Below are 15,004 nucleotides of genomic sequence, written 5' to 3'. Positions count from 1 at the left end.
ATTTTCGTGGTCCTGCTGTAATCCTGATCTCTCCTCCATGATCCACACTACAAAACACACAGTGAATCAGTAAACACACACTTATCTCTGTCTCTCTCTCTCTCTCTCTCTCTCTCACACACACACACACTCTCTCTTTCTCTCTCTCTCTCTCACACACACACACACACACACACACACACACACACACACACACACACACACACACACACACACACACACACTGTCTCTCTCTCTCTCTCTTTCTCTCTCTCTCACACACACACACACACACACACACACACACACACACACACACACACACACACACACTCTCTCTCTCTTTCTCTCTCTCACTCACACACACACACACACACACACACACACACACACACACACACACACACACACACACTGTCTCTCTCTCTCTCTTTCTCTCTCTCTCACACACACACACACACACACACACACACACACACACACTCTCTCTCTCTTTCTCTCTCTCACTCACACACACACACACACACACACACACACACACACACACACACACACACACACACTCTCTCTCTTTCTCTCTCTCACTCACACACACACACACACACACACACACACACACACACACACACACACACACACACACACACACACACACACTCTCTCTCTCTCTCACACACACTCTCTCTCTCTCTCTCTCTCTCTGCATGCTGGGAGTGAGTGGGCGGAGCGTGGTGAGTGTGGATGTGAGTGGTTGCCGACTGTGGCCGGTGAGAGTGCTTTTTTCCAAACTTTTTACTTTTTTTCCTGTAAGTGTTTTGTATTTTTATTTGTGTTTTGTTTGTGTTTTTCTTGGTTTTTGTGAGGATAGTCTGCTTCCAGCATTTTTGCTGGAAGCATGGCGACTCCAAACACAATGGCTTTTGAAAATTTAACTCGGCGGCATGGAGTAAAAATTGATTCAAACGCTAAAGTGGAAGATGTTTGTTTGGCTGTAGGAGACGTTGTGGGTCATGAAAACATTGTGTCCGCTTCGCGAATGAATAATGCGTTTGTGCTTTTCTTTAGCACTATTGAGAAGGCGAATGAAATAGTGCAAAATGGTGTTGTAATCAAAGGTTCACTCACGCCGGTGTTTCCTCTGAGCACTCCCGCCAAGAAAATAATGATTTCAAACGTCCCTCCGTTTGTGAAAGATGAGATGATTGTGCAGGAATTGTCACGATATGGAAAGATAGTTTCTCCTATCAAAAAAATTCCGCTTGGATGTAAATCGCCTTTAGTGAAACATCTCGTGTCTTTTAGGAGACAGGTGTTTATGATTCTGAAGAATGGCGAGGATGAACTTGACCTGGTTTTTAAATTTAAAATTGAAGGCTTTGATTATGCTGTCTTCGCATCATCCGATACGACGATGAAATGTTTTGGTTGTTCGAAAATCGGACATCTTAGTCGTAATTGCCCTGATAAAATGAACACGAACACAGAGCAGGTTGATGCAGGTAAAGCGGGGAGCGCTGTTGATGAATCTAGCGCGTCCGAAACTAGTGCAGCGGTGAATCCCGCGATTAGACCGATCGAGCCGCTCGAGGGAGTGAACAGCGCGGAGGCGCGGGCGTCGTGTTCTACTGTTGTTGATGATGGAGGTGTTGTGGTGGAGTCCGCGGCAGCAGATAGTGCTGTGGGGTTGAGTACATTATCTTCTGTGCTTGTAGAACAAGACAGAGAAATTGTAAAGGAAGATCTGAGATTGAATGACTGTGGATTGGATATGGAAGTTGAATCAACTTTCAAAACTCCAATTAAAAGAAGAAAGAGTCGAAACGATAAAACCAGTAAACAAATCAAAATAAATGACGTTGCTGAAGATGAAATCATAGCTTCTGACGATGATGATTCTGACTCTTGTGTTTCTGTGTGTTCAGAGTTTTCTGCTTGTTCTCAAAATGAAGCAGTAAATGTTTTGTACAAAGCTGAAGACATTCGTGTTTTTCTTCAGGAAACGAAAGGGTTAAAAGGCGTGCAAATTGAGGATTATTTTCCTAATAGTGCACAGTTTGTGAAGGACACCAGATATTTGATAAAAGAAGGGGCTTTCGTAGATCTTGAAGTGTATCGTTTACGGAAATTTGTAAACAAGTTAAAAAAACAAAATCCTAGAGATGATAAGAATGCCATGGTTTAAATCCCTAAGCTTGTTTTTTTTTTTACCATATGCATAATCTCTGTCTTTTCCCATTTGAGTTTCTTGTTGAACCTAAATAAAACTATGAGTCAGCTAAAATTTGGAACTCTCAATTTAAATGGAGCTAGAGATGTTCGTAAAAGGATGATGTTGTATGAATATATAAATCAGAAGTCTGTTGATGTCAACGCATAGTGATCAAAGAAATGAGGTGGACTGGAAAAGAGTGTGGGGAGGTCAACTTTTTCTTAGTCACAAATCCTCTGTAAGTGGAGGTGTTGCAATTTTATTTTCTAAAAATATGACTCCAGTATCTTTTGAATCTGTTGAAATTGAAAAAGGTCGCTTTTTAAAAGTTATTGTTAAATTTGAAAAAAATTTTTTTTTTTTTAAATATCTATGCTCCTAATAGTGGAGTGGAAAGAGTTTTGTTCTTAAATCTAGTCAACACTACTTTGAAAAGCCTAAATACAGATGATTTCTTAGTTTTAGGGGGGAGATTTTAACTGTACCGAGAATGATAAAGTAGACCGAAATCATTTAGAACCGCATGTTGCATCTCAAAGAGTTATTAAGCAACTTGTTCAAACTTTTGATCTCTGTGATATATGGAGAAAAATGCATAAAAAATTAAGGCAATACACATGGGTTCATTGTAAAGATAATTCATTGCACCAGTTCAATATTTTTAAATCTTGTCAAATTAATCCTGTAGGATTTTCAGATCACAGTGCGGTTCTTTGTTCTGTATTAGTAAGTTGTGTGAAGTCAAGCAGTGCCTATTGGCATTTTAATACGTCTTTGCTTGATGATAACCATTTTAAAGATTCCTTTACTTTTTTCTGGGATGTTTTTAAACAACAAAAGTATTTATATAGCTCTTTACAACAGTGGTGGGATTGCGGGAAAATACAAATTAAAAACTTCTGCCAGCAATACACTCTTAATGTTACAAGACAAATAACTCGATCATTGAATACTTTAGAGGCTGAGATAGTTGATTTGTACAGTTTGTCTGCATCTACAGGCAAAAAAGAACACATTGAAGCTCTGACATCGAAGAAAACTTTATTGGCAAACCTGTTGGACATTAAGGCACAGGGAGCGCTGGTTCGCTCACGTTTCCAGAATATTACACAAATGGATGCACCTTCCAAATTTTTCTTCAGTATGGAGAAAAAAAATTGTCAAAGCAGAATAATTCATTCCTTGGTCTCTGATACAGGACAGGAATTAACTAAGACTTCTGAGATAAGGGAAGTTGCTGTACAGTTTTATAAAAAATTATATACAGCTGATCTGATAAATGAAAAGATGACTATTAGTAGTTTTTTTGAAGGTCTGCCAAAACTTGATGAAGAGAGCAATGAAAGTTTGCAACTACCTCTGACAGAGCAAGAACTTTATACAGCAATGATGGGCATGGAGAATGGGAAATCTCCCGGGATTGATGGGTTACCCATTGAATTTTATAAAACTTTTTGGCCCATTTTAAGAGAAGATCTCTTAGTAGTGTTTGATGAAAACCTTACTAATGGGGTTCTTCCCTTTAGTTGCAGAAGGGCAGTTATTACTTTATTGCCCAAAAAAGGTGATCTTCAAAATATAAAAAATTGGAGGCCTGTTTCTCTCCTGTGTTCAGAGTAGGGCTGTCACGATGTTAGATTTTTCACACCACGGTTATTGTGGCCAAAAGAATTCACGATATCGATATATCGCGATATCTATAGAATCTTTTTCGGGTAGTTATCAAACATAAGGATACTGATAGACAAGGCACATGCATTTTTTACTTCTTGCGTACTCAATCTATGGCACATTCTTGTGAAGGAAGACAAGCATGTGAAGTTTATCTGGTTTCAAACTGAAGCAAAACACTGTCTGAAGGTTTCCTGAAGAACTGAAAAGCTCTTAAACCTATTGTTGCACCGGCGCCAATAAAGTCATGCAGATAGCAGATTTGAATTAAAAAAATCAAGTGCAAATACAAATACAAAAATAAGATGAGTAAAGAAAACGGGGTTCTTAATTTTAATAATCACCCTTTATTAATATATGAACACAGAAACCCCCTGTTAACAGTTAATGTCACGTTTCCCATTCCATGACTAGTAAAATAATAGCTGCGTCGCGTCTATGACAACTCGAGGTATCGCACACGCACGCGCGTGTCAGTTTATGGCCAGCAATATCATTGTTTAAGGACATTATGGAATTGAGATAATGTCTGTTCTATGTTATGATTGCACTGTACAATTAAATAATAGTTGCTGAGTCTGTGATCTGAACACTTTACCTCAGAGCGTCCGTTAACTGAATGAATTGAGAATATCACCTGAAAATCCGATAACATCAGCCATTTTCATTCAAGCAGCTGATTTCTGTAAATTAATGTAAAATTAAATGTATATTGCAGCACAGGGTGAAATCATTTACGATGATTTGAGACAAATATAATGTAAATTTAATATAAAACGATGTAAATGACGCTCTGTGTCGCGGCAGGATTTTGAACATGGTCCTGAGCCGTTGCTGGGCGTCGCAGCCGCCGGTGTGTGTAGCCTACACTCATAGAGAATGTGTTCGAATTTTAAAGACGTGGCGCTGCGCTTCTCGTCCGGTGTGCGACCACCTTTAAGGTGCTGTTTTCTTTGAAGCCGAAGAACTCTGTTCTTAATACTGGCGAGCTTACTTTTTTCGGGTGTGGACAGAGTGTTCCACTGTAGCTGCGCGGGCGCGGACGAGCGCTGCGTCGTCTTCTTATTTGACAGGTGTCAGCGGGTGCAATACTGCCACCTGAGAGGTCAACCAGGTACTGGCGCTGGAGTATTTACGTGTCATGTTATCATAAGAGTCCTAATCATTTTAAACATTGTGGTTATCGCCAATACCGGTATATTGTCACACTCTAAATTAACACGATGTCGATATTTCATGCTTTGAAAATCATGATTATCGTCAACACCGGTATATTGCGACACCCCTAGTTCAGAGTATAAAATCCTATCTAAAACATTAGCTACAAGATTGAGTAAAGTAATAGGGAAGGTGATACACTACGATCAAACATATTGTGTACCAAATAGATCGATTTTTGATAATATCACTTTAATTAGAGATGTTTTAGAAGTTTCAAAGTTGTTTGGTATAAATATTGGCCTTATTTCTCTAGACCAAGAGAAGGCATTTGATCGGGTAGAACACCTTTATTTGTGGCATACTTTACAAGCTTTTGGTTTTAATTCACATTTTATTGATATGATTAAAACAATGTATTGTGATATTGAGAGTGTGATTAAAATGAATGGTAGTTTGTGTGCTGCCTTTAATGTACAGAGAGGGGTTCGACAAGGTTGTGCCATGTCTGGGCTGTTATATGTGCTGGCTATAGAACCACTGTTGTCCATGTTAAGAAATAAGTTAAAGGGTTTAACATTGCCACAGTGTAACAATGCTTTCCGTTTATCTGCATATGCTGATGACGTAATTGCTTTTATAAATGATGGTGATGATGTTGAAATGTTACGACAGATTGTTAATGATTTTAAGGATATTTCATCAGCAGTTGTAAATTGGGGGAAAAGTGATGCTTTATTGATTGGAAAATGGGAAGGAGGAAATCCCATTCTACCAGGAGGCTTATTATGGAAAAAAGATGGGTTGAAGTATCTTGGTGTTTTCTTAGGCAATGAAGCCTTCATGCAGAAGAACTGGGAAGGAATGGCAGACAAAGTAACTGGACGTTTGAAAAAATGGAAATGGTTGCTTCCTCAGCTGTCTTTTAAAGGACGCACACTCATTATCAACAATCTTGCGGCTTCTTCCCTGTGGCATAGACTGGCATGTGTTGATCCTCCGGTTGGTCTCTTAGCAAAAATTCAAACAGAAACAGTGAACTTTTTTTGGGACAATTTGCATTGGATCCCTCAAAGCGTTTTGTTTCTGGCTAAAGAAGATGGAGGCCACGGTCTAGTGCATTTGTCAAGTAGATGTGCTGCTTATCGTCTTCAGTTTTTGCAGAAGTTTATTCTAGGATCTGAAAGACTGGTATGGAGACCAGTGGCTCAATGTATTTTGCGAAGAATAAGTGGACTTGGCCTGGACAATGTTTTGTTTTTAATGGACTCTAAAAAATTTGATTTTAGTGGAGTTCCTGCTTTCTATCGAAGTCTCTTTAAAATATGGAGTCTGTTTAAGCCTCAATGGATGGAACCATTAATGTCCCTGTACTGGTTACTCGAAGAGCCCATTGTGTGCGGAGCACGTTTTGATGTATCTGGTGACGAAATGCCAGGTCTTAAGGGTTTGTTGTACAGAAGTGGATCTCTACAGTTGAAACGCATTATAAATAAGGCAGGTCCTGATTTTAATGATGTAAAAGCAGTTTCAGCCTTTTTAAAGGTAAAGTCTGCACGATACATTAAACGTTTTTTAGATAAACTGCAGGGGGCTTTGAATGTACAAGAAAGATTTTTACTTGATGAGTACAGTAAGAAATGCATAGTTCCAGATTGTGAAGATTTTTCCCCAGATATAAGTATTGTACCTGATCTTTCTTCATTTAATGACATTAATCCCTTGTTGAAGAAGGAAATTGATGTGCAAATTGATTTCTTTGAAGTTAAAGGGAAAGCATTGTACAGAAGTATTGTGAAAGTGCCGAATATTAAATGGTTAAATAGAAGTGATACTGTATGGAGAGACATATTAGAGATCACTGAAAAAACAAAACCAGTGTGGAGGATTCTGTACAAACCTCCGTTACCTAAAAGAGTTGGAGATCTTCAATGGAGGATACTCCATGGGGCAATAGCAGTTCATTCTTTTGTGGCAATGTTGAACCCAAATGTTAGTGAGAATGGTCCTTTTTGCAATGAAAGGGAGACTGTGTTTCATTGTTTTATGTTTTGTAACAGACTTCCGTTTTTGTTTAGTCTTCTAGAGCTTCTTTTTGAATCTTTTGAGGTATGTTTTACGAAGCAGGATTTTATTCTTGGTTGTATGTATACCATTAAGAAAAAATAAAAATGTCAATTGCTTAATTTTATTGTTGGTATCGCAAAATTAGCCATTTATATAACTAGGAGAAATAAAATTGAACAGAAAGGAGACCAAGAACTTATAACAGCTTTTTAAAAAATGGTAAAATCACGACTTGTAATTGAGTTTAATTTTTATAAACTAATGAGTACATTGAATATTTTTGAAATTGAGTGGTGCTGTGATGATGTGCTGTGTTCATTAGTTGATAATGAACTGGTTATCTCAGAAGTGTTGATGTAAGACTTTTTTATTAGATTGAAAAGTATGTGACTTGTTTTTGTGATTTTTGTAATAAAAGGATTGTTAAAATTCAAAATTCTCTCTCTCTCTCTCTCACACACACACACACACACACACACACACACACACTTCTCTCTCTCTCTCTCTCTCTCTCACACACACACACACACACACACACACACACACACACACACACACTCTCTCTGTCTCTCTCTCTCTCTCTCTCTCTCTCTCTCTCTCTCTCTGTGTGTGTGTGTGTGCGCGCATGCGTTGAGTGAGTGAGGTGCGTGGATGGAGAGTGTGTGACGATAGAGGTGGGCAGATCGATCCTTGAGTATCGATATATCGATACTGACGTGATATCGAAAAGGATCGATCCTCACATACAAATATCGATCCAAATGTGTGGTTTTTTTTACCAGTAATTTTTATTAATTTAGCACGCAATTCAGTGCGTAAAATAAGCTTCTAAGTGGAAAAATAAGCGAATGTTAGCGGATAATTGTGTAGGCTAGAACTTTTTCTCCTAGTCATCTGGATACAAGACGAAACCAATCCATCACAGAGCGTTCGATGCTGGTGCTTCGCTGAGCTCACAGGACCAGTGCGTTTGGGAAACAAAGCTATTTTTTTTTAATAAACAAAGCAAAAGTGTATATAACGGTTCAAAATGTTGACGTCAGTAAGATTTTTTTAATGAAATTAATATTTTTATTCAACAAGGATCAATGCATTCAATTGATCAAAAGTGACAGTCAAGGGTTTTTCACTGTTAAAAAAAAACTACTTCATATAAATGCTGTTCGTTCAACTGTGTTCATTAAATAATTCTGCATCATGGTTTCCACAAAAAATATGAAACTGTTTTCAACATTGATAAAAATAAGAAATGTTTCCTGAGCTGTAAATCAGCATATTAAAATGAATTATCATCATGACTGGAGTAATGATGCCGAAAATTCAGCTTTGATCACTTGAATAAATTACAGTTTAGTATGACATAGAAAACAGATAGCCTATGTTAAATTGTAATATTACAGTTTTTACTGTATTTTTGATCAAATAAATGCAGAAGAGAATAAAAAATCTTACAGACCCCAAACTTTTAAACAGTAGGCTAGTGTACAATAGTACTTTTACTATAATTAGGGTAGTTTTGTAAAAGTCACTGACTAATAATTACAGGCGAGTTGAGAGCACAAATCACAAAATATTTAGTAGTCATGAAAACGTATTCAGATTTAGCATATTAATGATGCATTCACCTCATAAATCATGACACACTGCTCTAGCACAGGAAATTGCATAAGTTCAAGTGCATGCTTTTAAAACGAAAAAGTATTGGTATTGGTATCGATATCGGCGATACTGGCCCTGTATTTACTTGGTATCGGATCGATACCGAAATTTGGAGTATCGCCCACCTCTATGTGACGGCGTTGAAGGTACGAGTGTTTGAAAACTCTTTTTCTACCTTTTTCTATCTTTAGTAATTGTTTTTAGTCATTTATATTGAGGTTTAGGTAATATTGGTGAGGGAGGTGGTTGTTTGGGGGAGTTTTTACTCCCAGTCGGTGTGCTGGGAGAATGGCAGCTCCAGGTGCGGAGACTTTGGAGTTTCTAACGAGGCGTCATGGTGTGAAAATTGATGTTACTGCAAGTATAGAGGAGTGTAGTTTAGCGGTGAGTGCAGTAGTTGGTCATGAGAATGTTTTGTCGGCGTCGTGAATGAACAACGCGATTGTATTGTTTGTTAAGACGATCGAATTGGCGAACTTGTTAGTGGAGAGTGGGGTAGAGATTGGTGGTATTTTTACCTCAGTGTTGCCTCTTTCTACGCCGTCTAAGAGAGTAACTTTATCTAATGTGCCGCCGTTTATTAAGAACGAAGTTTTAGTTGGAATGCTCACTAGGTATGGAAAACTGGTCTCTTCAATTAAAATGATCCCAATTGGAAGCAAGTCATCTTTGTTGAAGCATGTGGTGTCTTTCAGGCGTTATGTTTACATTGTATTGAAAGATAACGTTGAGGAACTTTATCTGACTCTAAATTTTCGGCATGAAGAATTTAATTATGTGATATATGCCACTACTAATACAATGAGGTGATTTGGTTGCGGTGAAAATGGACACCTGATCCGTGCTTGTCCAAAAAGAGAGAATAACACAAGTATCAACTGTTGCTTCAGAAAATGTAATTGAAGTGCAGGGTGAAATCGCCACAGTTGTTGAGGAGATGCCGGGTCCAAGTAGGGTGTCGGTGGGTCCAACAATGGTGGAGAGTGTCTCTGAGACTATAGAAAAAGAAATTGTTGAAGCTGCAGCTGAGGTAATAAGTTCCCAGAGGATAGAACAAGCAGAACGTGATTCAGATGATGGTAGTAACAGTGAAGATGAGGCTAGGGTAAACCCAGAGGATGGGGGTTCTGGTCTGGAAGATGAAGAATGTTTTTTTTAAATCCCCCAAAAAAGAAAGTTGTTGGAATGCCCTGCTGATAAAAAAGCAAAAAGAACAGATGGTATTCACATGAGCCAGACTGACACTGAGAGCGAAAGCTACATGTCAGAATGTTAGTCTTCCCAAAAGTGGTTTCTCTAGTCGTACATATACTGTTGGAGATATTAAGGAGATATGAAGTGAAAGTTGTTTCACCAATCAAGAGGTTTACCGTCTTAAGAAAATTCTTACGAAATTAAGTAGTCAGTCAGGTGGGCCCAGTGAATCCAGCCAGAATGGATAAAATGATGCATCTTTTACGGCTTTATTATTTCTTTTGCTCTCTTTTTTTATCCTTTATGGGGGAAATAAATATTGCTTCCTTGAATGTTAGCGGAGCAAGGGATTTTAAGAAGAGAGCTCAAGTATTTGAATTAATGAAACATAAGAAAATGTATGTGTTGTTCGTACAAGAGACCCATAGTGATGTATCAAACGCTGTAGAATGGGTTAAAGAATTTGATGGATTAGCGATTTTAAGCCATTTTACTTCATTGAGTGGCGGAGTTGCGGTGTTATTTTCTAAAAACTTTACTCCTTATTCATACAATGTAGAGAAAACAATTAAAGGAAGGTTGCTGAAGATCAAAGCTGTATTTGAAAATAGTTCTTTTGTTTTTGTCTGTGTATATGCTCCAACTATAGCTTTGGAAAGAATGACTTTTTTTTAACACTTTGGATGATGTTTTAAATGATTGTAACAATGATGATTTGTTAATGTTAGGAGGGGATTTTAATTGCACTGAAAATGTCATAGATCGAAATCATGTTGAACCACATATGCAGTCAAGAAAGAGGCTAATTCAAATGAAAAAGACTCATAGCTTAATTGATATATGGAGAAATTTCCATGGTACACAGAGACAGTACACTTGGGCTCACGCTCATGATAATCAGCTATCGCTGGCAAGGCTTGATCGATTCTATGGTTTTAAGCATCAATTAAGTATGTTTAGAGAATGTTCAATTAGTCCGGTTTGTCTTTCTGATCACAGCTTGATAAAATGTGATAGCAAAAAGTTTTGTGAAATCAAAAAGTGCTTTTTGGCATTTTAACAATCATTTATTATGTGACACTCTTTTTAGAGAAGTTTTTAAAGAGTTTTGGACAAATGCTAAATCTATGAAAGCTTCTTTCTTAACTTTGCAGCAGTGGTGGGATTTTGTGAAGATACAAATTAAACAGTTGTCAACAATACACTCACAACGCCACAAGAGACATAAATAGCTCAATGAGTGTGTTAGAAGAAGAGTTGATGAAGCTACAGGAGCTTGCAGAGTCCACAAAAGATGCCACATATATAGAACACATTAAAAAGAAAAAGAATTTGTTAGCCGATATGCTAGGTTGTACAACAAAAGGTGCTATCATTAGATCACGTTTCCAAAGGGCAGAATTAATGGATGCTCCTTCAAAATTCTTTTTTAGTTTAGAAAAAAAGAATGGTCAGAAAAAGTTTATTCATGCCTTGCGGTCAGAAAAAGGTTTTTTTTTGACAAATCCCTCAGATATTAGAAAAAGAGCTGTACATTTTTATAAAGATTTGTACAAAAGTGAAATTTCAGAAGAACAAGACGGTAATTTGGATTTTTTTGAAAATTTACCACAGATAACTAAAAATGCAAATGAGGAAATTAGTAAAACTTTGAGTTTAGTTGAGCTTGAAAATGCCCTTAAAAAAATGGCAAATGGAAAGGCACCAGGTATTGATGGCATTACAACTGAATTTTATAAATCTTTATGGGTAGAAATAGGTCCAGAATTGGTAACAGTTTTTATTGAGAGTTTGGTAAATGGACAACTGCCACAAAGCTGCCGGAGGGCAATTATTACTTTATTGCCGAAAAAGGAGATTTAAATGACATAAAAAATTGGAGACCAGTAAGTTTATTATGTAATGACTATAAAATATTGTCTAAAGCTTTAGCTATCAGATTGGGTGAAGTCACTGGATCTATTGTTCATCCAGATCAGTCATATTGCGTCCCAGGAAGAAGAATCTTTGATAATGTTTCTTTTATCAGAGACATTGTAGACTGTGGAAACATTTTTGACATAGACTTTAGTATGATATCAATCGATCAAGAGAAGGCTTTCGACAGAGTCGAGCATATATATTTATGGAACGTTTTAAAAGCCTTTGGTTTTAGTTCAGATTTTATTGCAATGATTAAAATGATGTATTGTGGCGTTGATAGTATATTAAAGATTAATGGTGACTTATGCAGGGCTCCAGACTAACTTTTTTTATTAGGAGCGCTGTAGCCCCTGACTTAAAATTTTAGGAGCGCAAGCAGAAAATTTAGGGGCACATCTTAAATCACCTTGCAATGCAATTATTCACATTTCCCCCCAAAATAACTGTATTACTGACAAATGCTTTGATAATAAATAGACTTAACGTACAGAAATTACAATGTGCAGTTTTATTTTAAGTTCAGAGGGCTCCAGACTAACATTTGAGGGCAGCGGCACTAAGTTTTACAGAAAGTATCTGGTAGCACTGTGGGATGACAAAGCACTGAGCTTAATTTGAGGTGTAGATAAAATTAACTTGAACTATTATCATTCATAATGTCTTAATATTAATTCAATAGCAAAATGAGTGACAAAATAGATATTAGGGATTGAAAATAGCCAATAAGCGCCCTCAGCAGCTATGTTTACAATGGTAATTTAATTTTATTTATTTTTTTAAATAAGTGTGAGTTTTCCTACTTCTTGAAACTTTTAGTTTTATAAATAGAGACAATCTTTAAAGGTTGAACAAAAAATGTTTTGGTCAACACATTAAAAATAACATTTAAATATGATATTATAGTTTTGAAGTGCTGGAAAAAGATATGTGTAGGCTACTGTTATAACCACAGTATACCGTTACAGTTAGTGTTACTACATTAAATCCATGGTGAATGTTGCTGATCTGTGGACCTAAAGCCTTCTATAACTTGTTCGTTCATGGCACATGTTTCTCCTGGTTTCCACGTTAGCGCTGTTTGATCTGATATGGTTTATAACAGAGAATTCTGCGTTGAATCTGAATGTTTCTCACTGGATCTCGCAACGATGTTATTAATTCTGTCGCGAACTCAATGGATTTCTTCACTGGATGTCCACGATGTGACGGTGTTGCGTGATCGAGATCCGCCCGCGACTGGCGAGAGAAGCTCTGCGCTGTCTATTATTGGTTCGAACTATTAAACGGTCCGTGACGCAGAAATGAGTAGCGCAGTTTTTTTCCGCTTTCATTTTGTTTTGATTTATTAACATGTCACGGAATACTCTATGCTTGAGGCTGAGAATGTGTCTAACTAGCATATTGTGTTTAAACTGCGAAGTGCCTGCACTGTCTGCAAACTTCGTTTTCCCCGCAGTTCTGGGATAGCGACTGCAACATTCGCAGTTCATTAAGTTCGTCTCCTTACAGTACCTCAACCAGCTGAATTCTCGCAGCCAGTCTTCCCGAAAATGGTGGGTTCGGGCCTTTATCACCTCACAAACCTCTGATTCTGAATCATCATCCGGCTGTGTCTGTGACATTGATATTTGTCTCCGTCTCCTTCCCACGGACGTTTACGCGCGCTCGATTATCTCTAGGACCCTCCCCCTCCACACATTAGCCAGTTACAGTGGCCATTCCCAATTCTTCTCACACCCATTGGCCTGCCACACATTCCGGATTCATTGACGCGCCCCTTCCGTTTAACGTGTAAAAACAAAACAAATGTACTGGTCGCACATGTGCGACTGGATGAAAAATTCAGTCGCACACTCTCAAATTTTGGTCGCAAAATGCGACCATTTGGTGGGTCTGGAGCCCTGGAGCCCAGTCTGGAGCCCTGCCCTGTTAAATAAACTAAGAACTGATGTGTGTGGATTGTGCATCCCAAATTGTGTTAATGGTTTTAAGTTATCAGCGTACGCTGATGACGTCGTTGTCATAATCAGTGAACCCAATGATGTCAATGTGATGTTGAAGGTTTTGGATGATTTTAAGACTCTTTCTTCTGCAAAGGTTAACTGGAAAAAAAGTGAAGCCATATTATTTGGAAAATGGCCAAAAGGTGAACCAAGAGTTCCTGATGGTCTAAAATGGACAAGAGATGGTTTTAAATATCTAGGAGTCTTTTTAGGAAATGAAAATGTTGTTGAAAAGGTCAAAGGGCGACTGGAGTGGAGGTTTTTACTCCCTAAAATTTCCTATAAAGGAAGAATCTTGATCATCAACAGTCTGGTTGCCTCTGCACTTCTGCACCGCCTGGCCTGTATAGATCCCCCAGTGGATGTGTTGTTGAAAATCCAGTCAATGTTAATAGATTTTTTCTGGGACCGAATGCACTGGGTACCAAAAAGTGTTCTGTATTTATCAAAAGATGAAGGAGGACTTGGTTTGATACACTTGCAGAGCCGAACGGCTGCATTTCGTCTGCAATATGTACAGAGACTTTTACAGAGCTCTTCAGAGTCGAGTTGGATGGGAGCTGCTTGTGCAATCCTTCGGAATATTGTAGGGCTTGGACTGGACAAAACTTTGTTCTGGTTGGACTCTCAAAGATTAAAACTATCTAATTCTCCAGTTTTTTATCGCAACTTATTTAAAGTCTGGTCTCTATTCAAGAAAAATAGGGAAAGCAATGTTGCTTCTCTGTTTTGGTTACTTCAAGAACCATTGATCTGTGGCTCACGTTTGGACTTATGTGAGATTTCGTTCCTCATGCCAGAAAGGACTTTGTGTAATGCCAAGTTGACAGTAGTTGATCATTTACATCAAATAGCGGGATCTGCTTTTAAGAATGTGACCGCGATTGCTGAGTATTTGGGACTCAAATCCTGCCGTATAGTAGCAAAAGCTCTTGAAAACTGGAGATCAGCTCTTACTGAGGAAGAGACAGAACAGTTGGATCAATACTCAAAGGGGTTAATAAATCCTGATTGTAAAGACCCTTTTCCGAAGTTGGGTATATCTCCCATTTTGGGAGAATACAACAGTATGTTTTTGGATTGTAAAGAAGTAATGATTGTGGGTTCACATGTTGCACTTGGGAAAGAACTGTACAAGGTT

At 37.9% G+C, this 15,004-nt stretch overlaps 1 protein-coding gene across 3 annotated transcripts in view; it reads right to left on the bottom strand.

Annotated features, from left to right (window-relative positions):
- The window catches only part of LOC309496970 (NLR family CARD domain-containing protein 3-like), a gene marked incomplete at its 3' end in the record, with an annotated part of 84,485 nt that overhangs the window by 1,669 nt on the left and 67,812 nt on the right, over window positions 1-15,004 (bottom strand). For all 3 annotated transcript variants that reach the window (XM_082167172.1, XM_082167174.1, XM_082167173.1), the window contains one exon: window positions 1-47. In XM_082167172.1, coding sequence (XP_082023298.1) covers window positions 1-47 — 47 coding nt within the window. The remainder of the gene's footprint in view (window positions 48-15,004) is intronic.

The sequence above is a fragment of the Leuciscus leuciscus genome (genome assembly GCF_965113295.1).
Source record: "Leuciscus leuciscus genome assembly, chromosome: 4".
Taxonomy (NCBI): domain Eukaryota; kingdom Metazoa; phylum Chordata; class Actinopteri; order Cypriniformes; family Leuciscidae; genus Leuciscus; species Leuciscus leuciscus.
This window is presented reverse-complemented; position numbering and strand designations above follow the sequence as displayed.